Source organism: Labeo rohita, unplaced genomic scaffold (genome assembly GCF_022985175.1).
Source record: "Labeo rohita strain BAU-BD-2019 unplaced genomic scaffold, IGBB_LRoh.1.0 scaffold_701, whole genome shotgun sequence".
In the NCBI taxonomy this organism is placed as follows: domain Eukaryota; kingdom Metazoa; phylum Chordata; class Actinopteri; order Cypriniformes; family Cyprinidae; genus Labeo; species Labeo rohita.
This window is the reverse complement of record NW_026129636.1, coordinates 1-25101: the sequence shown is the minus strand read 5'-3', so window position 1 is coordinate 25101 and position 25101 is coordinate 1. Positions and strand designations below refer to the sequence as shown.

The window sequence follows — 25101 nt, the reverse complement described above, 5'->3', positions numbered from 1 at the left end:
GTGAAAATTGAAAATTGCAATTGTTAAAATATAAGAATTTTTTTGCTCTTTATAATACTTATTGCAAATAGTGGCAAATATTTGAACCTCATTTTTGTAGTACAGTATAAAAGAGTATGCAGTTAGTCTATATAGCCTCTGCCAACAAGGCAGGTCATTTGCACTTAGTGTAAATAGACAGTCCGTTTTTTTTTTTTTTTTTTGGCTATTGGTGAGTTATTTTGCGATACTCATCTCAAAAGCATCCTGCTTCCTTACATTCATCATTAAACTTACGTCTTTCTCACCCTGCTATTAGTTGCCAGTCTCTTTCAGCATTCTGTCTTCATTACTACATCAAACTACATCATGATAAATATTCATATCATATCATCATCACAATTAACTAGAAACACTTCAGGAGTTTCGAAGTCGTCATCTGATTGGTTGAATTTGATCGGATTTCCGGGAGACGTAAGTGTCGTGTTTATTTTCGGTCACAATTGTACAGACACAATGGTTGTTATACACTTTTGCAACGTTCACAAACAATTTACTGACTTACTACTTGTTCTCCCTCTTCTTCTTTGACTTTCAATGCTGGTTATTTATTTTAATGACTGACTTGTTGCACACCGGTCTGTTTCCACACCCCGAAACGTGATGCTGAATGAATTAAACTGTGATTGGTTGTTTGGCATGTCGGTCAAGGGGCCTTATGGGCGGGCCTTGGCCAATGAAAGCTGCCATGGAATCCAGACCTTCAGCCTTCGGTCTAAAGGTCTGGCTACGCGAGACTAATGTGCATCTAATGCAATCATGGTTGTAATATATATTGTATGTGTCTGCATTGAGTATAACTAGTTGGCTTCGATCTTGCTTGGCTTATCCTAGCCTTCATCCTAGCCTTTGCATTACGTGGCCTGTTGTGGCCCATCGCATTGCTTTTCTCATTGTGGTCATCAGGTTAGCCTGACTGTTGCTGTTTGTGAAGCTCAGTTTATCGTGGCCTTCACATCTCACAGCCTGTCACAGCCTTCTCATAACATGGCCCTTCACATAACTCTACTCACAGTGATCATCAGGTAAGTCTCACTATGTCGTTCATAGCCTATCACAGCCATCCATAACTGGTCTATCGTGGTCTTTATGTTACATGACAAGCACCGTCTTCCTGGTTAACTGGCCTAATACCAAATGGTCAAGGTTTATATATATATATATATATATATATATATATAAAATCACTTTATTTACAAATTTGCTCATCATGTCCCCTTTGTATAAGTCGGTCTATTGTGGTCCTTCACATAATTGGCCTTTCATCACAGTGGACTATTTGATGTTACAGTAATCTCACCATGAGCTCCCAGGATAGTTGGGATGGGGTCACAGTGTGAGGTCAAATTAGATCTGTGCTCATACTATGGTCAATGTAAAGTCAAAAGGGCACTCACTGCCCGTATTCACAAAACATTTTATCTTAGCACTAAGAGTTCTCCTAAATAGCAGTAAAAGTTTTTAGCTAAGAGTTTTCTCCTAAAACCTATTCACAAAGCTGCTGAGACAAACTTTTACTAAGGAATAGAGAGAAGTCTTAAGTTAAGATTAAGGGCGGGGTTGACCTCGTTGCTATGGATGATGTCAGCATGCGCATTAACCATGCACACAGTGATTGACTCATAGGGAAGGGATCTCTGTCAGACATTTATTTTTATATCCTAAAAAAATTAATAGCACAATACTATTTTGCCAAATTCAAATAAAGGTTTTAAAATAAAAATGTGCATTTAAAAATAAAGCTTTTAAAATGCAGGCTACGTGTCACTAATTAAACAACTAAATGTTCAGATAATTGTCAGCCTCTTAAATGTGTGCTTCTCGTAAACAATTTGTGGATATATGAACACCCTTTTACTAATAGTAGAATGATCATTGCTGAATGCATTCAAACATAAAAGACAGCCAAACTGAATGCAAGGACAGCTGTTATGCCAGACCCTTGCACACTGAGTCCGAATTATTTTGTATGCTTTTTGTTTTGTATTTGTCATTCGAAAAATTTGTCACGCACCGAAATATTGCACACTAGTCACATAGTAATTCATCCCTTACAAAAAAAAAAAAAAATTAATAAATAAAAAGTCAAATAAAAAAATTGCGTAAAACAAAACAAAATGGAACCTTTGCAGTGAGGATGATTTTGTTGTCCACTTTCTTCTTAAAAAGAGTAAAAAAGGAAGGACATATTGGGTCCATCCAGTTATAAGATATTTACAGAGGAAGGAGACAATACTTTTTGTGTGCACCTTCATTCAAAGTTTTCTTAAGAATGTCTGTAAACTTTGATGCTTTGCCGTAATTACCACTAAGACCACTAATTTCTGTGAATTCAAGTGTACAAAGACCTTTACATTGCTTTGTGCTGCAAGACGAAGTGGATGAACTTGTCAGACGCACTTCTGGATTTTGGCGTTCGCTTGTATGGTGGCTCTAAACTGTCAAAATAACTCTCAAAATGCTTGCTACAGATGCAAAAAATGCAGAAAATCAAAGCGATCAGATTTTTTTTTTATGATGTTCTGGAGGCAGTATGTAAAATTTCGGACAATGACCTTTCAAAAGGACAAATTTGGAGATAACCTCCAAAAGCAAAAAAAAAAAAAAAAAGACGCCTATGTGTGCAAATCAATGCAGTGTGTTTATAAAAAGTTTACATTCGGAGGCAGATTACCGGCAATAGACAATTTTGGATAGTTTGGGATTTGGTCTTAGTGACTTAGAAGTCCTCTTCACTACTCCTAACATCTGACAGGTTTAGGAGCTAGTTTTTGCGCTAAAATGCTTTGTGAAATACTCTTTGAGCAAAAATGTAGGAGTCCTTCATTTAGGACTGACACGCCCATTATTTTTAAGATTTTCTCCTTAATCAGCAAGTTAGGAGCTACTTTTAGCCTAGATGTTTTGTGAATATGGGCTCTGGTCTCCAGCATGCAATGCAGCATGAAACATTTTTCTCGTAATGACGACATATGTCATAAAACTAAAATAAGAATAAGATTTTCCCTATTGAAGACATATGGTTACATTATGTGAGTGAGCTAAGCAAACTGTCCGTGCTCCCTGGTGAAAAAAAAAAAACAGCATATGCTGGTTAGGTATGTTTTGATGCTGGTTTATGTTGGCCCTTAGCTGGTCAATTCCAGTCAATAGGAGCTTTAAACATAAAAGATCTTTTACCAATAGTTTTGACACAAGGAACAGAAAAAAATAAGTCTGAAGAGAACTTGATAGTTTGAAGAAAAAGGTACAAATATTGTTGTAAATAACTAGGACAATTGAAATAAATACATTTAAAGAGAAATTGAAGCCAATGAATATGTCGTCTAGTGTGCAAAGACACTCCACTAGAGTGAACCATACATTATACAATGATAAGAGAACATCCCAAGTCTATTATATACCGTGTTCAGTGGAGCAAGATCTCATTTTGATGCAGATTGATAAACTACATCACAATAATCAAAAATTGGAAGTATAAGTTGAGAAGCAAGTTTCTTACAAACACTATATGAAAAACAATTTCTAGATCGATGTAATGTGCTAATTTCAGATAGAATGTAGAATATGGTTAATATGTGATTTAAAAGAAAGTTCAGAATCAAGCCATACTCCGAGATATTTAATAGTATAAACTTCATGCAAAGAAGTACCATCTTTACATGAGATAACAAGAATTACTTTTAGATTTAAGTTTCTGTCTAGAACCAAAAATCATTATATAAGACTTTGTTTTATTAAGTACTAATTTATAGATAACTGAATTTGTAAAATATCAGAATTAGATACAAATATGACAGTGTCATCAGCATAAAGCTGAACTTTACAATTATTAGAAATTAACAGAAAATTATTAACGTAAATAGAAAAAAGAAGTGGTCCTAATATTGAACCTCGGGGCACGTCTCTTTGTTGAACCAAAAAATCTGATTTACTCCCATTTAATACTACACACTGTTTTTTATTATGAAAATATGAATTAAGCCACCTAATTGCATTTTCAGATAGACCAATTGCATGAAGTTTGTCTAAAAGTAAATATCGGTCAACTAAATCAGAAGCTTAGGATAAATCAAGAAAAATGGCACCTGTGAGTTTACCATCAGCAGCAGCTGAAAACACATCATTAGTAAACTTAAGCAGTGCCGTAGCTGTAGAATGATTGGACCTAAAGCCAGATTGACATGGTGATAGAACATTATTAATACTTAATCTGAGAGTTATATTAGTTTTCAAAAACATTAGATATAGAACATATAGATATAGGTCTGTCATTATTAAGTTTGTGTACATCACCTCCTTTATTCAAAGGAGTAATATGTGCACATTTCCAAATAGCAGGCAGCTCGCATGTGGACAAAGACAAATTAAACAACTCAGCAAGTGGATACATAAGAATATGAGAGGATAGTTTAAGGAACTTATTTTTAATACCATCCAGTCCAACACCACTAGTCCCACTTAATTCATTAATAGCATTCTGAACTTCGATAGGTGAAATCAACCTAAAATTAAAAGAACTACTGCAAGATAAATTATCATAAATAGTACCAGTATTCAAATAAGAGTCAGATACTAGAGTAGAACAAACTGATGAAAAATGCTGATTAAACAATTGAGCAATCGATAAAGAATCATGTAATACTGTATTGTTAACTGATTAATTGATCTGAAACACTAAAAAAGTTTTTCATTTTATTCCGAAAATATTCAGAATTCTTACAGTGCTGAGAAAGACCTCCTTTATGGTAAGTAGATTTTGCATTTCGCACTTTTGTCTTACTCAGATTTCTCAACTGCCTATAAACTTCCCAATCAGCATTACTTCTTGTCTGACGGAATACTGACCACGCTTTATCCCTTTGCCTAAAGAGACTAAGAAGTTCAGAATTAATCCAAGGGAGATGACTACCCCTAACCCTAATAGTTTTCCAGGGAGCATGCTTATCCACAACATCAATAAATTCTGTATAAAACATCTTGAAAATCTGGAATTAATATCTATCCCAGTCAAAAGAAATCAAATCATTAATAAATGCATTTCAATGTAATGGTTTTAATGACAATGACATGTTTATCAAGAATAATCTCCAATCTATAATATATCTAATAACTGCACTCAGAGGACTCATTTCAAATGATCCGATCAAAACAGTTATTTTTGAATAATCGATGCTTGGAATACGTGTTTTTTTTTTGAATGGTGACGGATATTTGAACTGCCTCCTCTTTACCTGCTCAACATTTGACTTCACTCTGAGTCTCACACAATGAGAATAGTGTGGTTCCACTGTAAACATTGCATGTGTTGACTGGGATATTGAATGGTATACTCTAAAAAACTACAACTAAAACTAAACAAATTCTTATTGCCTTCCAAATAATGTAGTGTGAGTTAAAGTATATTTCTTAGTACTCTTTCCACATCCGTAGGCCACAAAACTATAAACAGGCAGAAAGATTGTAATACCTGTGGGGTTTTTTGAGCTCCCAGCAGCATGGACATGTGTGTGAGCAGTCTGACAAGAGCGAAGGGAGCAGGTGACATATTTTTAGTGTCCTGCATGTCAGGCTGGTCCCGACGTTGTGCGTCACCCAGAATGTGTCCCGACTGAGTACGGTCCCCTCTGCAAAGACAAACAATTGCCTCAAATTAATTAAAGAGATGATTTAACAATTATACCAAAAACTAATCTACAGCTCCAAATTTCAGAGGCATCTTACAAATCATATGTTTTGTAAGGAAATTAAGTAGCACTTTACAATAAAGTTATATACATTAACATCAATGCATTTAATAATCTTTGGTTATTTTGATTAACCTATGTATATTAATCTTTTTTAATTTAAAGTTGTACAAATCTGCATTAATGTATCATTACAGTAATTTTACTTAATTTATATTAATAAATGCTGTTAAAGATCCTGTCCATTACTAGCTAATGATACCTAATGCGCTAACTAAAATCGAACCTTACTGTAAAGAAATCCATACAAAGGAACAAATTATATTTGACTACAAAACACATTTTAAGCATTCCATTAGAAACCTGGGGGTCATTTTTAAGATTTTTAAGATCAGATTTTGTGTGTGCTTAAACCATTCAGTGGTTGTGTACTGGTTGGCTGTGCCAAAAGTCAGTTGAATAGCTGAAAGTTTTTTATACTAAAATTGCAGAATCCAGTGATTGATCAATCAGAATCAAATATTCCAGAGAGCCAGGTAATAAACTAAACAGAGTTAAAGACACACACACACACACAAAAAAAAAAAAAAACAAGAGTAACTCACTGATTCTGCATGGCTTTGAAGCCGTGAACAGGATTGTGGTTTGTGCCGCCTATTTCTGCCTTACACTCTATGCAGCGGCCAACCTGTGTGGGTCGACCACACTAGACAGATGCATGAAGAGAATAAATGTTTAATTTAAGACAATAATAATAATGATTTAATCATATTAAATTAAAACTAATGCTGTGCTTTGTGACCTTTAATGAATGTAGTTAAAGGTAAGGAAAGTCATAGAAGTTATGTTACCATACCTCACCAACGATGCATGGATGACCATTAGGACAGGCTGTTAAGAAGAAAAGAAGACATTAAAAAATTAGAATACAGAAAGAATACAGCTGTTACAGAGCCACTTGTCAATGTCAAGGATCTGCAAAAATTCTGCCCCCTTCATTTCTCAAAGCAATTCTTTTGGCTGAAATCAGTTTTAGGGGATAATTAAAATGCATACGTTTGATCTTTGATTAGAAATTCGACAAGTCTATATAACAGATGATCCTTCAAATCCTACTGGTCTGTGTAATATTACCGAACTAAATACATCAGTCAAAAAGGCTTTCTTTTTACTTCATTATTAATATATGCACTTTGTCTCATATTTATTTTAGAAATTAAATGAATGAAGCCTCTGAAATTACTTTCTTTTTGTCTTAAGTTTCCCAATGGAAAGACACTCAAAATAACTAAACATTATTATTTTATTTATTTTGTTAGGTTAGTTGGTTTGTTTATAATACACAGGAAATCCATTTTGAATATATTATCCTATGTCATCACAGTTCCAATATTTAAGTTCTGCTTCTTGTGGGCAGGCATTAATTACTGGGTTTCCAGATATATATACGTAATTTTGACAAATCTTGAATTTTGTATGACACAGATTCCACTCACTATACAACATGACGCCTGCCGTTTCATGTTTCAAGACCTGTCGGGCCACGTCCAACATGTCATCCGGCATAGTTGGGATGAATGAAGCCTGTGAAAAGAACATGATGGAAATATCACACCCAGACACATTCTAGTCACCATGTGAAGCAGGAAGGGTTCATACCGTCATGTTGTTCGGGGACAGTGCCAGCTGCTGCAGTGGCTGCAGTAAAGGCAGATTTCCACACAACAGGACTGCAGCCATGTGAACTGTAACCTCCACCAGAAGGAGCTCACTGTCTGACAGCTGAGGTCGTACACGCAGATCACCGAGATTATTATTCACCAGCGCTGCAGCAAATGCCTTCATTTCATCATTGACAAAGATGTCTGTGCTTCTGATACAATCTTCAAGGCCAGCACGTTGCTACAGAAAACAAAAATCAGGCTTAGGGCTATGCATTCATCTTAAAAAGCCAACAGTAACATAACATTCATTAATAAATCATTAAAACATTCTATGATTCTTGTTAATATATGTTAACATGCATATTCAAATATTACATAAGTGTAAATATAGGGTGAATTCAGGTCATTTGGTACACATTTTGCCATTAGGATATATGCATTAATAATGATCTGTTAATCAATATATAAAGTTAATTAAGTTTTTTTAAAAAAAAAACATTTACAAGCATATTATCGCATAGCTGCTGGAATATATATTAACTAATGACCTGTTAAGCATTATATAGATTACCCTGAAGGCCTGTGCACACCGGGACGAATATCGTGAATTATCACGATGTTTAAGGCCAATTTTTTAAGAATGCCTCTGGCTAGTTTTTTTGGTTTGAAGGAGATTGGTGCTTTTGTTCACGTGCCCAGAGCTGCTGAAGTTCTGTTTTTCATTAAGCGCCATGCGATTGAATTCACCAGTGAAAATTGCTTGGGTATAACCTACTGGCCTTAAGGGTGATCTAAACTGTAACTGTAATTCGACCCTCTGTCCAGATGGTGGCGAGTGCGCTCCAGTGTGGCAGCAGAGCACAGGATACAGAACAAAAACGAAACCAATCGTTTGCTTTTGATTACGATCATTTTAAAAAATAAACTCCAGGCATTCGTTACTAAAAATCTGCAGAGCAACAGCACATTTACTCCGAGCACCCATTATTCTGTTGTTTAGGAATAATAGTATGCATCTTGCTTTCTCCTTGTGAACCCAGCATTCATCTGTGTATTAAATGCTTGTTGGAAAGGACAGGAAGTTTTGGCTTCCAGAAGTATTTTTTATAGCACATAATTGTCTTTTATTTGAAAATATAAAAAGGACTTTCTCCATTCGACGTGAACCCTTTCGTCATGACCTTGTCTCTAAGAAGCTTGATGTTAACATTACTTCATACTAAGGCACAAATACCTTGTTGTGTAGCATACGTTTGTGCTTTTACCTCAGGTGTAGGGTGCAGGCTGGGGTTTCCATTTCTGTACAAGAAGGTTACTTCTCTGACCAAAGCCATTAGCACGTAAACAGCTTTCTTCATAGGCTTGCTATTGCAATTCTTCAGACAAATATAAAACCAAATAAACAGTTTAGTAAGGAAGATAAATGCCAAACATTTGATTGCACCTAAGCATTTCATTACTGTGTGCACATAGACACAATAGCTCTGTTCCAAATCCTAGTCTCGCTACTGTCTATTGCAGCATCCGAATCCAACTGGAACTTCACTAGTGACGTGCGTACAGGTGCATTCTGGCCTATGTGGCTTTCTGCGTTTTGGGACAAAGCAATCATATCAATACCTCAATGGCTTTCTCTATTCTTTTCATGTTGCAATCCAGCATGGCTTTGCCTACTTCATCTCTAATAGTTTTGTAGTCCAGTCCACATGCTAGATAGCGGTCAATCTTGTTGTCATCTTGATTCTGAGAAAAACAAATTTAGCGGTTAAAGCACAAATACCTGTCTGCATTATGAAGCAAAACAACTAAAACCCACCGAATCAAGAATCTCCTGAGGAAACAGCCACCTGTACTCGTCCTGTGGCAGAAGTTTCTGGACATAATCAACCCCATGAAGACTGCAGATCTTTCTGATGAGGTAAACCCTGTACCAGTCATTACTGCTCCGACGGCACAGATCAGTCACGCTGTTCAAAAATGCTGGGGTAACAGATGTAGAAATATCCTGTGCACCTAAACCATGAGAAACATTATCAATATCAAGGGAAAACCTTCAAACATGACACACACTAATTTCTCAGTTTCAGTTAATACATGGCCTTCTATGGCAAGTGATCAGCATTTGTTGAATTTATGAACTTGCCCAGGTCATATTTCATTGATGGTGGGAAATGCATTTAATTGTTATTCTTGTGATTGAATTTATAGTGGCTATTGTTCTTTGCCAAATATGATTGTTCAATAAATAATATTTGATATAAATAACAGTACTACGTAATAATAGTATTTGGTACTGAGAAATGTTGTGCAAGTTAAGACGATTTTGGTTACATTGTTATGCCATTTAATGGTGACAAAGATATTCAAACTAATGTTTTATTGTGAATGAGAGATTGAAATGAAGAATGAATGAGAGATTTAAGACAAAATGTTTTTAAGACTTTTTAAGGTTGTTTCTATTTTACTTACTTTTCCCACCAAACTGCTGTATAAATCGAATTACAGTCATTATATCGCTTTTAAACAGCCCTGTGGCTTCATGCCTATGGCCAGATCACATGATACGCAATACTGTCTAATATTGCTTATTTATTTATCCAATGGCACTTTCAGTTCTGCTTATCTAATATGCATTTATTAATTCATAAAAACTTATCTTGAATTTCAAGAAATCATGGTCTTCAAGCACCTGGCTAGTAAAAATGTCCACTAAAGCATTTACCAGCACTAGTCGCTCTGTTGAAGCACAGGTCAGCAGCCATATCCAGGCACAGTCGAACTCTGGCCACCTGCTGCAGGTGCTCTATAGATACAGTGTGTGCAGACACAGAGCCAGTCTGAAGGAACTCCTGAAGAAAGTGCGTTTCATCCTCCAAACAGGTCTGTTGCTCCACCACAGAGTGCCATTGTGTCCGATCATACATCGAGTCCTGCAGACACAAGCTTTAAATATATATATATATATATATATATATATATATATATATATATAGTACCATATACACTGTGTGCAGAATTTTTAGGCATGTTGATATTTTGGTCATATTTTTTTCCCAAACACATTTTACCAATTCCAGACCACATCAGTCTTAATAACTACTGTTAATTTTGTGTTTAATCATTTATATGTGATGTATAATTGTCCGTGAAGGCTGGAAGTGAAAAACTCCTTATATTCAGGTGTGCAGAATTATTAGGCATGTTTTCTTTTACAGATAAAATGAGCCAAAAAAGATATTTAACCCAGACTGAAAAGTCCAAATTATTAAATGCCCATGAGAAGAATGCAATACTAATGCATTACAAGAATTTGCAAAGTTAAGGCTTGACCATTGGACAGTGAAATGCTTGTTGAGTCTGCATGGTCAGAAAAAACAGGTGGAGAAGAAAAGATGCATGTTAACTGCAAAAGAATTAGGAATTAAGGTGAAGAATTAGGTGTGACACCATCAGGAACCGTTTAGTCTCCAGCGCCACCATTTTCCAGAACTGCAACCTACCTGGAGTCTTCAGAAGTACAATGTGTCAGGTTCTCAGAGACTTTGCTTGGGAAAAAATCCTAAAAAATGCCCCTGACTTAATAAGAATAACAAGCTGACGTGTTGTGAAATACATGAAGACAGTTTTTTTTTTTTTTATATGCTTTAGAGACAGATAAGTTGAGAGTGACTCTTGAAGGACAAGCATCACATCCTCTTGTACCTCTGATTCAAGAATTTATCTTCCAAAATCTGGCAGTACATTTTGGGAGTTCATGTTTAGTCTCTTATCCTGAAAAGTCTGACTTGCAGAGATGCACTAAACATGAACTCCCAAAACTTACTGTCAGATTTTGGAAGATAAATTCTTGAATCAGAGGTACAAGAGGATGTGATGCTTGTCCTTCAAGAGTCACTCTCAACTTATCTGTCTCTAAAGCATATAAAAAAACTGTCTTCATGTATTTCACAAGACGTCAGCTTGTTATTCTTATTAAGTCAGGGGCATTTTTTAGGATTTTTTACCAAGCAAAGTCTCTGAGAACCTGACACATTGTACTTCTGAAGACTCCAGGTAGGTTGCAGTTCTGGAAAATGGTGGCGCTGGAGACTAAACGGTTCCTGATGGTGTCACACCTAATTCTTCACCTTAATTCCTAATTCTTTTGCAGTTAACATGCATCTTTTCTTCTCCACCTGTTTTTTCTGACCATGCAGACTCAACAAGCATTTCACTGTCCAATGGTCAAGCCTTAACTTTGCAAATTCTTGTAATGCATTAGTATTGCATTCTTCTCATGGGCATTTAATAATTTGGACTTTTCAGTCTGGGTTAAATATCTTTTTTGGCTCATTTTAGCTGTAAAAGAAAACATGCCTAATAATTACGCACACCTGAATATAAGGAGTTTTTCACTTCCAGCCTTTTGGGACAATTATACATCACATATAAATGATTAAATACAAAATTAACAGTAGTTATTAAGACTGATGTGGTTTGGAATTGGTAAAATGTGTTTGGCAAAAAAATATGACCAGAATATTAACATGCCTAATAATTCTGCACACAGTGTATGTGTTTACATATTTAATATCATTGAACAAAACAAACATTATTAATTAGGGGGAAAAAAAGTTGTTTTCCAGCAAAAACATCTAAACTATGTTTATAACAAACGTTTTCTTTAGAACTTGCTTTACATTTTTATATCCTTAAGCATAGATTAAAACAAATAATAATAAATAAATAAATAAATAAAAATCAATATTTAAAATTGGTAAGGGTTATGCACATCATTAAAGAGTTTTGCCATCAGAGCTAATTATTTTGAATGTGGTCATGCCCACATGCTGTCGTGGATATATGTTAGTGCGTTCCTTTGTTTCCATGTATGGTCTGTTACGTTTCTTGTTTGATTGCCACACCTCCATTGTTAACCATTCTGTGTATTTAAGTTCCTGCTTGTCCCTGCCTTTTCATCCGGTCTAATGTTGTGGTTGTCTCCATGTGTTTGTACTCCTGCATTCTTCTTATTAAAACCTATTTGCCTGCAACCACTGCCTGTCACACACTCTACTTTCGCTTTTAATATTATAAAAATTTTTCATGCTCTATAAATTTTTAGCCAAGCCACTAGGAGGTGATGTTGTACCTAGAGTGATAGGCAGGATCCTCTTTCAAGGGATAGTTCACCCAAAAATTAAAAATTGCTGTTTATCTGCTTACCCCCAGGGCATCCAAGATGCAGGAGACTTTGTTTCTTCAGTAGAACACCAACAAAGATTTTTAACTCAAACCGTTGCAGGTTTTGTGACAAACTGAACGGTATTTATATCATTATTTACCTCTGATACACAACAATGTCCATCTGTCCTGAGAGCCTGCTCAGAGTCCGGCGCGTTATCTGTGTACGCGCTCTGGTGTAGTATATGCAAATTCATTAGTTGTTTACAGTTGTTGTGTATTATTTTAATGGATTTGCAGAGTCATACATTTTAATTTTACTATTTAGATGGGCATTTACATTTACCTTCAGCTATAAGTTTATAAAAAAAAAAAAAAAAAACAACATTTATTTTTATTTTAGGCCCACTGTCAGATGGACAAATAAATATTTACTTAAACTTTAGAATGAAGCTTAGGCCTACTAAAACTTCACTTTCTTTTTTTTTTTTGTTTTATTTTATTTATTTTATTTTTTTTCTGTGGGATGAACACTTGGCTAAATCAATGCTTTTTACAGTGGAATATCTCTAAAACAGTTTGTATGTTTTTTACCAAAACGAATAGTTCAAGTGTAGTGTCAGAGGTTTTTGTACTACAAATTGTATCTAAATATAATTACCTCTGTGTTTTGATTGATTCCAGACATTAATTTAGCAGCTTGTATAGCAATATAGATTTACTGTCCTCTGAAAATAACTCAACATACAGCCATTATTGTCAAAATAGCTGGCAACAAAAGTGAGTACACCGTAAGTGAACTTGTCCAAAGTGTCAGTATATTGTGTTAGCACCATTGTTATCTGGCACGGCCTTAATCATCCTGGGCATGGAGTTGACCAGAGCTGCAGGTTGTTGCTGGGATCCTCTTCCACTCCTCTCAGGGCTGCTGGACATAAGACAAATGGTGCTTCACCTTACGCCTGAGGATGCCCCACAGGTGCTCAATAGGGTTCAGGTCTGGAGACATACTTGGCCACCCCATCACCTTCAGCTTCCTCAGCAAGGCAGTTGTCATCTTGATGGTGTGTTTGGGGTCATTATGTTGGAAAACTGTCATTGGGCCTAGTTTCTGGAGGAAAGGCATCATGTTCTGCTTCAGAATGTACAGTACATAATGAGAAGAAATGCCAGAAACCTTGGAGTTTTGATTGATGATCCACTGACTGTCTCAGACCACATTGCTAAAACTGCCTGGTCCTGTGGATTTGCTTTATTCAACATCAGGAAAACCAGGCCCTTTCTTTCAGAACATCCTTGTTCAGTCTCTTGTTCTGTCCGGGCTGGACTATTGCAGTGCTCTTTTGACAGGTCTTTCAGCCAGTTCTATCAAACCTTTTCAATTGATCCAGAATGCGCCTGCAATATTAATTTTCAGTGAGCCGAAAAGAACGCACGTCATACCTCTCTTCATCAATTTGCACTGGCTAACATTAGCTGCTTGCATTAAATTAAAGGCATTAATGTTTGCTTAAAAAACCACCACTGGTTCTGCACCCCTTTACCTAAATTCACTACTTCAGACTTTGATGTTCCTCTAAAAGCTTGCTTTCTGCAAGTGAACAGCGCTTTATTGTGTTGAATATGGCTTATTGAGCCCTTAGTCTATTGTCCTCATTTGTAAGTCGCTTTGGATAAAACTGTCGGCTAAATGACTAAATGTAAATGTAATGGAATCCATGTTTCCCTCAATGAACCGCAGCTCCCCAGTACCAGCAGCACTCACACAGCCCCAGACCATGATGCTACCACCACCATGCTGGACTGTAGGCAAGACACCATTTTCTTGGTACTCCTCACCAGGGCATCACCACACATGCTGGACACCGTCTGAGCCACACAAGTTTATCTTAGTCTCATCAGACCATAGGACATGGGTCCAGTAATTCATGCTCTTGGACAGGTTGTCTTCAGCAAACTGTTTGCAGGCTTTCCTGTAAGCCGGCCTCAGATCTGGGACGACGCCTATGCAAACCGACTTGCTGACCTTCTACTTCTGCAACCTTTAAAGCAATGCTGGCAGCGCTCATGCATCTGTTTTTTAAACCAGGTTCTGCATCTTACACACAGAACGAGTGCTCAACTTCGTCGATCGATCCTTGCGAGGCCTATTCTGAATGTAAATCCTCTGTATGACCCTGGCCACAGTACTGTAACTCAGTTTCAGGTTGTTACGGAACCTCTTATAGCCTAGTCCATCTTTGTGGAGAGCAACAATTCTAATTCTCAAATCTTCAGAGAGTTGTTTGCCATGAGGTGCCTTGTTGAACATCCAGTGGTCAGTATGAGAGAATTGTACTTAAAGCACCAAATTATAACTGCTCTAACACAAGATAAACAAGTTTGTATGGTCCTGTCAAACAGACAAAAACATGAACATGATGAATAAGACATGTGGCTTTGCATGGTTAAACAACACACTGCTGTTATGCTGTTAGGGTGTACTCACTTTTGTTGTCAGCTCTTTTGACAATAATCGCTGTATGGTTTCATATTTTCAGAGGAAAGTAAACCTAAACTGCTATACAAGATGCACACTGACTACTCAAAAATATATCAAAGTTTCATTTCTGTAGTCTTGTCCCTTGAGAAGATATACAAAAATGGTTGCTGTAATGTGAGTGTACTCACTTTTGTGAGATACTGTAATTTGCTAAGCTATACACACACATACACACACATATACACATACATACATACATACATACATACATATATATATATATATATATATATGAGTATAGACAAGCACAAGGTCATTTTTAGGAACATCTAGTGGTAACTTTACATTGACGTTAAAGAACTAATCTGGTCTTTACAGACAATAGGAAATTAAAGGTTAATAAACGTTGTAAAATACTATACATTTTTTAAAATTGCCCGGTTTTACAGACAAGGCTTAAAGGGGTCATCGGATGCAAAACTAACTTTTACATGTTGTTTGCACATTAATGTGTGTTGGCAGTTTGTGTACAGAACCACCCTACAATGATAAAAATCCACCCAGTGGTATTTGTTAAATCTTTAAAAGTAATATCCCCTTTTTAAAATCAGTTCATTCTCAGCTTCTTGTCGTTGTGACGAAACACAGTTGATTGACATAAGCGTCTTACCTTAGCCCCGCCCTCACCGAGCTGAAACAGTCCGAATACGACCGTCATTGTGTGACTCAGGTGCAGAGGAAGACTCTGATTGTAGTGATGGGTCGTTCTTGAACGATTCGTTCATTTTGAACGAATCTTTAATGTGACTCGGGACGAACGAGTCGTCTCGGGGAGTGATTCGTTCAGTCGCGCATGCGCAACATCCTATTAGGTCCTGTACTGGAATTAGTTCAACTGTTTTAGAGTCGTTCGTTCATCTTATTTGGCTGTCACGTGATGAACGAACGACTCGAACCCGAGGACTCGAGAAATGAACTAATCAATTCTCTTTCCGGCTCAGGCTGCATAGGTTAACATTACGGGGCTGTCACGTGATGAACGAACGACTCAAACCCGAGGACTCGAGAGATGAACTAATCAATTCTCTTTCCGGCTCAGACTGCATAGGTTAACATTACGGGGATGTCACGTGATGAACGAACGACTCAAACCCGAGGACTCGAGAGATGAACTAATCAATTCTCTTTCCGGCTCAGGCTGCATAGGTTAACATTACGGGGATGTCACGTGATGAACGAACGACTTGAACCCGAAGACTCGAGAGATGAACTAATCAATTCTCTTTCCGGCTCAGACTGCATAGGTTAACATTACGGGGATGTCACGTGATGAACGAACGACTCAAACCCGAGGACTCGAGAGATGAACTAATCAATTCTCTTTCCGGCTCAGGCTGCATAGGTTAACATTACGGGGATGTCACGTGATGAACGAACGACTCAAACCCGAGGACTCGAGAGATGAACTAATCAATTCTCTTTCCGGCTCAGGCTGCATAGGTTAACATTACGGGGATGTCACGTGATGAACGAACGACTCGAACCCGAGGACTCGAGAGATGAACTAATCAATTCTCTTTCCGGCTCAGACTGCATAGGTTAACATTACGGGGATGTCACGTGATGAACGAACGACTCAAACCCGAGGACTCAAGAGATGAACTAATCAATTCTCTTTCCGGCTCAGGCTGCATAGGTTAACATTACGGGGATGTCACGTGATGAACGAACGACTCAAACCCGAGGACTCGAGAAATGAACTAATCAATTCTCTTTCCGGCTCAGGCTGCATAGGTTAACATTACGGGGATGTCACGTGATGAACGAACGACTCAAACCCGAGGACTCAAGAGATGAACTAATCAATTCTCTTTCCGGCTCAGGCTGCATAGGTTAACATTACGGGGATGTCACGTGATGAACGAACGACTCAAACCCGAGGACTCGAGAAATGAACTAATCAATTCTCTTTCCGGCTCAGACTGCATAGGTTAACATTACGGGGATGTCACGTGATGAACGAACGACTCAAACCCGAGGACTCAAGAGATGAACTAATCAATTCTCTTTCCGGCTCAGGCTGCATAGGTTAACATTACGGGGATGTCACGTGATGAACGAACGACTCGAACCCGAAGACTCGAGAGATGAACTAATCAATTCTCTTTCCGGCTCAGACTGCATAGGTTAACATTACGGGGATGTCACGTGATGAACGAACGACTCGAACCCGAGGACTCAAGAGATGAACTAATCAATTCTCTTTCCGGCTCAGGCTGCATAGGTTAACATTACGGGGATGTCACGTGATGAACGAACGACTCAAACCCGAGGACTCGAGGATGCAGAGGTTTAACGTTACTTTCTTTTTTAAAAGCTGATAAACGCGGCTAAATGCAGCTAAAGTAAACATTACAGATCCTAATCCCTCAGCAGAGAGGGGCGGGGCGGGCAGATCTCATTTGCATTTAAAGGGCCCATGCGATAAAATGAGCTGATATTTTGCAGAGCTGATTTTGACAAGGTAAAAGGGTGTTTTTTTACACTACTATTGAGAATTTTTATCCAAAGTATATTAGAGACTTTTCATTAAGACCCTAAAGACCCCTCATATGAGCTTGTGGAAAATGGGCATCTGATGACCCCTTTAAAGGGTTATGAAACCTCACTGTTTCAGCACTGGCTAACTCTCACCACAGTTTTGAAAAATGCTGCAAAAGTGGGCGTGGTGCGCTCACTGTGCTGCGTGGAGAAGAGGGGAGAGCGACAACACAGACTACATTGGGTTCAGACAGTTTCATTTCGCTCCAATTTAGTTTAAAACAAATAAATGCACAGCCATTTGCACTATGCATCGAAAACATATATGAATGCGCTGTTGAAACTCTAATAACCGTTAAGGCTTATTTTGCAGTGTTTATGTAAGCCTTTTGATGTGTTGCATCAAGGAAAACCGCTTACACTTACTTCATGAATGAATCGCGTGTGCGGAACTCTTACACTCTTTTGATCCATGAACATTTCTGTCTAATATACTCAATCTCATAGTCTGAAGCGCCTGTCACAGCAAATCAGCACACGCTGTCGTGAATAATTAAGCGAATCGACTTCTCATAGGATAAGAACATGCAGCGTCATGAATATTTATGAGACACTGACCGGTCATCGGTGTACTATAGTCCATCGCCGCGTCACAGACGGTGACGTCAGCACAATGTAGATTTTAAACCCAGATGATGAAAATAGCACAAAAAAGCTCAAAATTAACCTGTTGTCTCTAATAATTAATATTAACAGATGCTAACGTTGCTTTCTATGATGTGCAACACAAACACTTCTGCTAAAATTTCAGAAAAAGTAGTCTGGGGTTTTATAACCCTTTGCTTTAACTGAAAGCATCTTGCACTGGCACTTCTGTGTAAAATATGTTTGTGTACAGTACAAGGCAGGGACCCTGGCTGTATGCGTGTGTCTCTGACTCTATACTGTAATGACCTAAACATAATCTAATATCTCAACATATAGTCTACAGACCTGAATTTTTGAACTGTAACATACTTACACTTGCTATGAGCATGTGTGTGTGACTATAATTCAAGAGCAGTGTCAGTAAGCAGGGGCTCACGAGTCATACAAGTTCATGTGGAGCTTTTTTCAGTCCATTTTAAATTCTAATTTTGGCAGTTCAGAAATAACCACAAAATTAACAAAAATTAAAGGGCACATAGTTCATCTGTCAATCAGATGTGTGTGAAAGTTGCGCTTGTTACTGTAGAAACAGTAGACTCTCGGTTTGTTTTGTTTCAGAATTCCCCTCCACAAAGGCAGAGGCCTCACACGGCAAGATGACCCAGGGCCTGACGCTCAAAGTTAGATCATCAGAAATATTACATAATTACAAACTACTAATAATAAACTGTAAAATATGGCAAGTGAGCATGAGTTGATGTACACACCTCCAAACAATTTATGTGCAAGGAATAAAGCTCGGTTTTATCAGTCTCCTGAACGATGCTGCTTTGCTCAACTTCTGTCAAATGCTGCTGAAGATAGTGCTTCACATTGTCAAAGCTAAAAGAGGATAAGAAAGGATAAAAATTATTACTTCCATTAAAGTGTAAGAGGAGTGTGCTGTGAGCTGTTTCACCGTGTCTACGCCACGCAGCAACAGCTAAAGTCTGTCTACACTGGACGTGACAAAGCGACCATTGCCAAATGATTGACCAAATCATTTAAACTTTGTGTGAGCATAAATGGAACACGGCAGTAGATTACTGTTGGGGATTTGCAGTGTCCAGTGTAAACAGCATAATAGGTTGTATTGTATTTTGTCGCACCGGTGTAGACACGGTGTTAGAAGACCTGCACTCACCTGTACTTGAGCAGGAGTTTCAGCACCACTGAACGCACCACTGGATTTTTATCCACAGAGTCATCAAAGGGAGAAAGAGCCTTAGTCAAGAACCTCTGGTCTCTCCCTAAGAGGATGAGGAACAACATTCTGATCGTTTAATTCATTCCAATCTGTATCTAGACCTCCATACATATATTTTATAAACAGACATACCTCTAATCTGAGGGAGCGAGCGGGCCTCTACCATCAAGAAGGACAACAAATGGTGGATGACGTCCTCGCTGGGAGGAATACTGTCCTTGAAGCACATGGTGGACACCAGCTCAATGAAGAAAGCATTGCATCGCTTTCTAAACAATGCATTTTGACTGATAAGATCCCTAAAAACCAAAATAAGCACATAATCTTTTAGAATGATAGAGAATTAGACCGGAGGAAGAGGGGTCTTATCTAGCGAAACGATCAGTTATTTTTTTTAAACCTCAAATGCTTGCCTTGTCTAAGTCTGTGTAATCTGGGTCAAGACAGTTAGGGTATGTCAAAAAACTCCCATCTCATTTCCTCCCTGAACTTCAAAATCATCCTATATTGCTGCAGAAGTACCGACCCAGTCTTTACCTAGTGAACATGCAAAGAAGATCAATCAGTGATGTGGGATGATTTTGAAGTTGGAGGTGAAAATGAGATGGGAGTTTTTTATTCGGGACGTGAACTTCTCCTTTAAAAGACTGTGGTACAAATTGTACAGTGTGCACCCAGCTTTTGACAGGCAAACAGAGAGATAAAACACAACTATTAAGCTTAGACAATTAGTCTATTTACTGTATTGTCTCAGAGGCCTTGAGCTCAAAGTCATCAGGCACCTCACAGCGACACTGAGGACAGAGCATCTGACCGGGCACCAGACGCTCTTTGATACAGGTCAGGCAGTAGATGTGGTCACAGGGCAGACTCAAAGGGTCCTGAGGATCTCCCGTGCACACTGGACAAAGCTGATTGCCAAACCTGGGAAAAGAAAAAAAAAAAAAAAAAAAAAATCACCAATATTCAAAAGTACCCTCTTACTAAACCCTCAGAAACTATAACTAATAACAAATCACACCTAAAGATGCTCTGGGATGCTTCATCTTTGCAAGCTTTGAGTATGGTGATCACTGCCTCAAACGGCTGTTTCTTTTTGAGGTCTGAGTCATGCTCCAGGACCTTTTGCAAACAGATGATTATTGATAAGCAGAAATTACATTGTTTTAGAAACTATTTTCAGGTAAGGACTGAAAGCCGACTCACCTGTGCTAGGCATTTAATGTGTTCTAGGACCAGTGGCCTGAGCTTTAAATGCACATCCTCGACACCCAGCAGCATGTGCTCCACAAACAAGGCCAGAGAGTATATGCGACGCCAGCCACGTCTAAATAAATGTTTAAATAAAAATGTGTTTAGATGACCTTGTTCTTCATTCATTTCATAAAATTAAATAATTTGGCTGTAGGTGCTATCATCTAGCAATGTAACAATGTACAAAAAATATAACGTACAAACTACATTTCCAATAGATCAATATATTTCAGAGCTTATAACTCACTGGATGTGGTTGACAATCTGTTTGCTTTTCTCTCCACAGTGGCGCAGGTTCTCCTCACAGCAGACCAGCTCAATTGGCACCTGTAGCTTTTTTACACGCCTAAGCCAAGCCACACTTTGAACATCTTCATCTAAAGCCTGGGGCTCCAGGCTTTCAATACAGGCCATAGCAACATACACGTCTAACGTCTGTGAAGCAGAAAGACTGTCAGAGTAAGTAACCACACACATCAAATCTCTGTAATACATATTATGCAAGCCAAAAAAGTTGCAAGCACTTACCAGTTCTGTTTCCTCTCTGTCGCATCTGTTATCTAGAAGCATCTGAGCAATCTGTGGCTCTACACTAATCATCCTGTAGAGGTTCTGTATTCGGTTCTTGAAGTGATGGTAGGCAGCATGAACCCACGGCAGAGAAATGACGGCACTCTCGTGCATCTCCTGACTACATCTAAGCTCATTTACACCACAGGTAAGGGCTTCACATAAGAGCTTAAAGGTAAAAACAGAGACACAAACATATTAAGACATGAACAAGTAAATGTGTTTAAACATGCAGATGATGTATAGAAATGTACTGTATCTTTGAAACAGTCTGACTCTTACCTCAAGATTCTCCACTGATGTTACCTTCATGGTCATGGAGATGAAATCCCTGAGATACCTGTGAAAAAACTCCATCTGCATCTCTTGGGTTGCTTCATAGATGTATTTGCCCAATGGGATCTTCCAAAAAAACTCTTCAAATTGCTCTAGAGAGTGTCCTGTTGAAGAATTATAGTATAGAAATATGTTTGGAACATTTTTTGTTGTTCCAGTCTTCTTATTCAGTCCTTCTGAAATCATCACAACTTGCGTAAAATAAAATCTATGGATACAGAACACTTCAAACACATCACAATTTTAGTTTAAACATTTAACCTAGAAAAATGTGCGCTGCTAGGCGCATATCAAAGTGTTTATTCGGAGAATGGAAGCTACAGCACGCTTTGCAGGACATGGAGGCGCCAGGTAAGAGTAATACAGCATTCAGAACTGCAAAGGATCTACTTTTATGTGTGTGAACTCACAATATCAACAAAACATTCTGTAGATATAATAATATACTGCTGCAGACGGGTCACTAAATACAGAGCCGCTCTTGACGCTCTTGCAGTTTCATGGTCTCGTGTTGTTTGCACCAGCGCGACAGATATTTTTCATTACCATAACTGATGGATGTATAAAATTTAAATATAAGGAGATGCCAGGCCTGTGTCTTAAACTATGACGTGAAAATGACCTGAAGCCTGGCCCTAGGGTGCGTAAATAAGTTGGCCCCGTCAAGCCCGGGCTGAAATGTAGGGCTCTAAAAGATAATAAATGTCACAAGGCACAAAACAACAAACCACACTGATTTTCAACAACAAAAAACAGCAAGGGTCGCAGTTAAGTAAATATACCTTCTAGCTGCAAAGCATGTACCCAGAGTTCCTCTAGATATTCCTTAATTCTCCAGCTGAAAGGCATTGAGCAACCCACATTCCTGTTAACTGCAATGTGGTTCTGAACCAAGATCGTCTTCTCTGGGCTGTTAAAGACCAAACATTTATTTTTTAGTTACACTTATTTTTAGCAACAACATTGCTTTAAAGCCAAGGAATTTTCAATGCAGTACTCATTGTCAGTGTATGGTTTTGTTTTGTATACTTATCATATTTTCTTGCTTCCCATGTGATCAGACAATTTACCTTGAGTTGCTGTTAATGTTATCATTTAGGTAGCTAGCTATAAACAGGCAGACTTTTTAACCTGCTCAGAAGAATTCAGTTTTCAACTACTACTCTGAAATTACAGAAGGTGACCTGAAAGAAAAAGCTGTCCATGTCTAGCTGAGAATGGAATGAACTGCTGTTGGACACACTGTGGAGTAAAATAAATTCAGGCTTGTGTAGCTAGAAGCATTAAGGTGTGCCCAAAGGCTTAAACAATTCACAAAATCAAATAACCACACACTTGTAATCCAGTCTTGTGTGAGGAACATTCAGTAACTCGACATCTCCAAAAATGTCCAGCCACAATTTTTTCAAGGATTCATCAGAGTTCCTGTCCAGCAAGAGGTCTAGATTGCAGTCACGGTCAATAATTGAGACAAGTTGTGCAAAATATTGAGTTACTACTGCTTGAACTCGTCTCCACAGGGCATGTCTAAAATACAGAAATAAACAAATACTGAAAGCAGAGCTGTTTTAAGCATAGGGTATAGTTTCACAAAGACATACAATTCAAGACCTTTATGCACTTTACACTTTCCTCTCATACACTTACCTAAAAGTCCCACCTTCTTGCAATGCATCAATATTTAGCGCTTCCTTGAACACCCAGCTCTTGGCAGAGATTGTGTTTTCATCGTGTGCCATCAATAGAGAATGAAGTCGTTTCTTTAAAACTTTGATAAATTCAGCTGGTAACATAAATATGTACATTTTATTGACCACATACAGTATAGGCTGGCTAATTAGGCTATTTAAAAGAAGTTAACAGAAAGAGTGGTAAGTCTCACTGTGTAGAGTGTCATTGTCAGCCAAGAGCGTTAGCAGAATCTCTATTCTCTTGGTGCTGCGGGTGCCTGCCTCTGCCTGATCTCTTAGCATGCCAACGGCACTCTGAACACAGCTACGAACCAGCAAGATGGTGTCTAAAACATTCTCCCAGCCCTAAAGAGCATAAGAAACAGGACTATATTGCGAGGCTTACTAAACTCAACAGGGTGAACACAGTATCAAAAATATACTGAAAATATATTGCTGCTGTTCAGGTTGTGACCCACAGTATTGTCTTCCAGTTCCATCTTCTCATCTTCTGTATGCAAGTCTTCAACCTCCATAGCTGCAAATAATAAAAAAAAAAAATTGAGAACACTGATGACTCCTTTAAAAACAAACGTAAAAATATTTTAAAAAGAAACCAAATCACCTTCAGGCTCGTCTGCTTTCTCTGCTCTATCTTCAAACAACTGGCTGATGGTCAAGCACTGCAAGGCTTTTATATCAGAGATAATGTCTTTCGATGTTCTCAGGTCATCAATGTGGACTGATGTCCACGGGCCTTAATAGATGAATCTGTATTGAGATTATGTCTAAAACAAACAACGTTGGTCAGTGGTGCAAATAATCAGTTGTCTTACCACCATGAAATCCAACATAGGAAGTTCCACCATCCATTCTGGGTAGCTTAGTGATGAAGAACACAAATATCTTTCCTTCTGACTCTTTCCGGAATTTGTTGATTTCATTAAAAGAAGAATATCTGAAAATAAATGAAATTATGATTTTATTTGACTTAAGTAAACATGTGAACTAGTAAACTGGGCAACTAAACACATTTAACTCACTTTGCAGATGCAATGAAATTTACACTTTGGGAGCTTTCATCAAAATTGGTTTGAATGATAAGTATCCTGTCTCCAGTGGTGTTTTCCAAAAAACTCCTGTACACAGAAAATTTAATTTAGTTAATAATAGATATGCTTTTGTTGTTGTAATATGTTGTAAGATGTTTTGAGCACAATACTTGATTTTTGTGAGGAATGAGTTTTCCATGTCAAACTGCTGTAGTGAGAGGAGCTCAATGTTTTGAACTATGTTCTGTAGCTGTTCAGTGTCTGCTGCGGTCAGAAGCCTTGAGAATGTAGTTACCTACAGGATAAAAAAAAAAGATACACAAGTTTGTGCACTTAATTTGCACCGATACAAATGTTAAATACTCAAAATATGTAAAATACAATGTGTTTACCTCTGTGAAAAAGGCATGGCTAGGCCCTGCTTGCTGTATTTGAGAAAGGATGACATCAGCAAGTGAGCTATGCTTCTGGTCTTCGAAGTACACCTTTGACAGCTGCTCAGTTTCTACTTTAGGGAAGGAAGTGCTGTCTAGCCTAACCACTGCATCTGGTGTAGCACAGTTCAAAAGGATCAGTTTAGCCTCATGTAAGATTGACTTCAAAGGATCTGAAACTTGCCCTTTGAGCTGTTCTGTAACTTGCAGGACAACAGAGGCACAGGTGTCTGAGTGGTAGCCAATGAAGACATCAGCTGCATGGTAGCAGCATGCTTGAGGAGCAACTGAGTAATCGCTTTTAGCTGCAATGAA

General features: G+C 38.0%; 1 protein-coding gene and 1 long non-coding RNA gene across 4 annotated transcripts in view; one reads left to right on the top strand and one right to left on the bottom strand.

Annotated features, from left to right (window-relative positions):
• The window catches only part of LOC127161643 (E3 ubiquitin-protein ligase rnf213-alpha-like), a gene marked incomplete at its 5' end in the record, with an annotated part of 39008 nt that extends 13910 nt beyond the window's left edge, over nucleotides 1–25098 (bottom strand). The window contains 28 exons of the mRNA XM_051104368.1: nucleotides 5510–5666; nucleotides 6332–6432; nucleotides 6583–6617; nucleotides 7223–7310; nucleotides 7386–7628; nucleotides 8656–8766; nucleotides 9011–9133; nucleotides 9207–9403; nucleotides 10113–10320; nucleotides 18992–19106; nucleotides 19408–19513; nucleotides 19603–19769; nucleotides 20212–20394; nucleotides 20492–20592; nucleotides 20677–20797; nucleotides 20972–21159; nucleotides 21253–21462; nucleotides 21577–21734; nucleotides 22413–22540; nucleotides 22966–23157; nucleotides 23278–23413; nucleotides 23513–23666; nucleotides 23780–23838; nucleotides 23926–24057; nucleotides 24137–24258; nucleotides 24344–24439; nucleotides 24523–24647; nucleotides 24745–25098. Coding sequence (XP_050960325.1) covers nucleotides 5510–5666; nucleotides 6332–6432; nucleotides 6583–6617; nucleotides 7223–7310; nucleotides 7386–7628; nucleotides 8656–8766; nucleotides 9011–9133; nucleotides 9207–9403; nucleotides 10113–10320; nucleotides 18992–19106; nucleotides 19408–19513; nucleotides 19603–19769; nucleotides 20212–20394; nucleotides 20492–20592; nucleotides 20677–20797; nucleotides 20972–21159; nucleotides 21253–21462; nucleotides 21577–21734; nucleotides 22413–22540; nucleotides 22966–23157; nucleotides 23278–23413; nucleotides 23513–23666; nucleotides 23780–23838; nucleotides 23926–24057; nucleotides 24137–24258; nucleotides 24344–24439; nucleotides 24523–24647; nucleotides 24745–25098 — 4110 coding nt within the window. The remainder of the gene's footprint in view (nucleotides 1–5509; nucleotides 5667–6331; nucleotides 6433–6582; nucleotides 6618–7222; nucleotides 7311–7385; nucleotides 7629–8655; nucleotides 8767–9010; nucleotides 9134–9206; nucleotides 9404–10112; nucleotides 10321–18991; nucleotides 19107–19407; nucleotides 19514–19602; nucleotides 19770–20211; nucleotides 20395–20491; nucleotides 20593–20676; nucleotides 20798–20971; nucleotides 21160–21252; nucleotides 21463–21576; nucleotides 21735–22412; nucleotides 22541–22965; nucleotides 23158–23277; nucleotides 23414–23512; nucleotides 23667–23779; nucleotides 23839–23925; nucleotides 24058–24136; nucleotides 24259–24343; nucleotides 24440–24522; nucleotides 24648–24744) is intronic.
• On the top strand, nucleotides 15976–17103 carry LOC127161641 (uncharacterized). Of its 3 annotated transcripts, XR_007827117.1 has the most exons (4): nucleotides 15976–16241; nucleotides 16340–16535; nucleotides 16732–16829; nucleotides 16928–17103. It is a non-coding gene; the product is annotated as an uncharacterized LOC127161641 (long non-coding RNA). The 3 variants fall into 3 exon arrangements; XR_007827118.1 differs by lacking the exon at nucleotides 16732–16829; XR_007827116.1 differs by lacking the exon at nucleotides 16732–16829 and having other exon boundaries at nucleotides 16340–16633.
• Nucleotides 25099–25101: the final 3 nt, after the last annotated feature.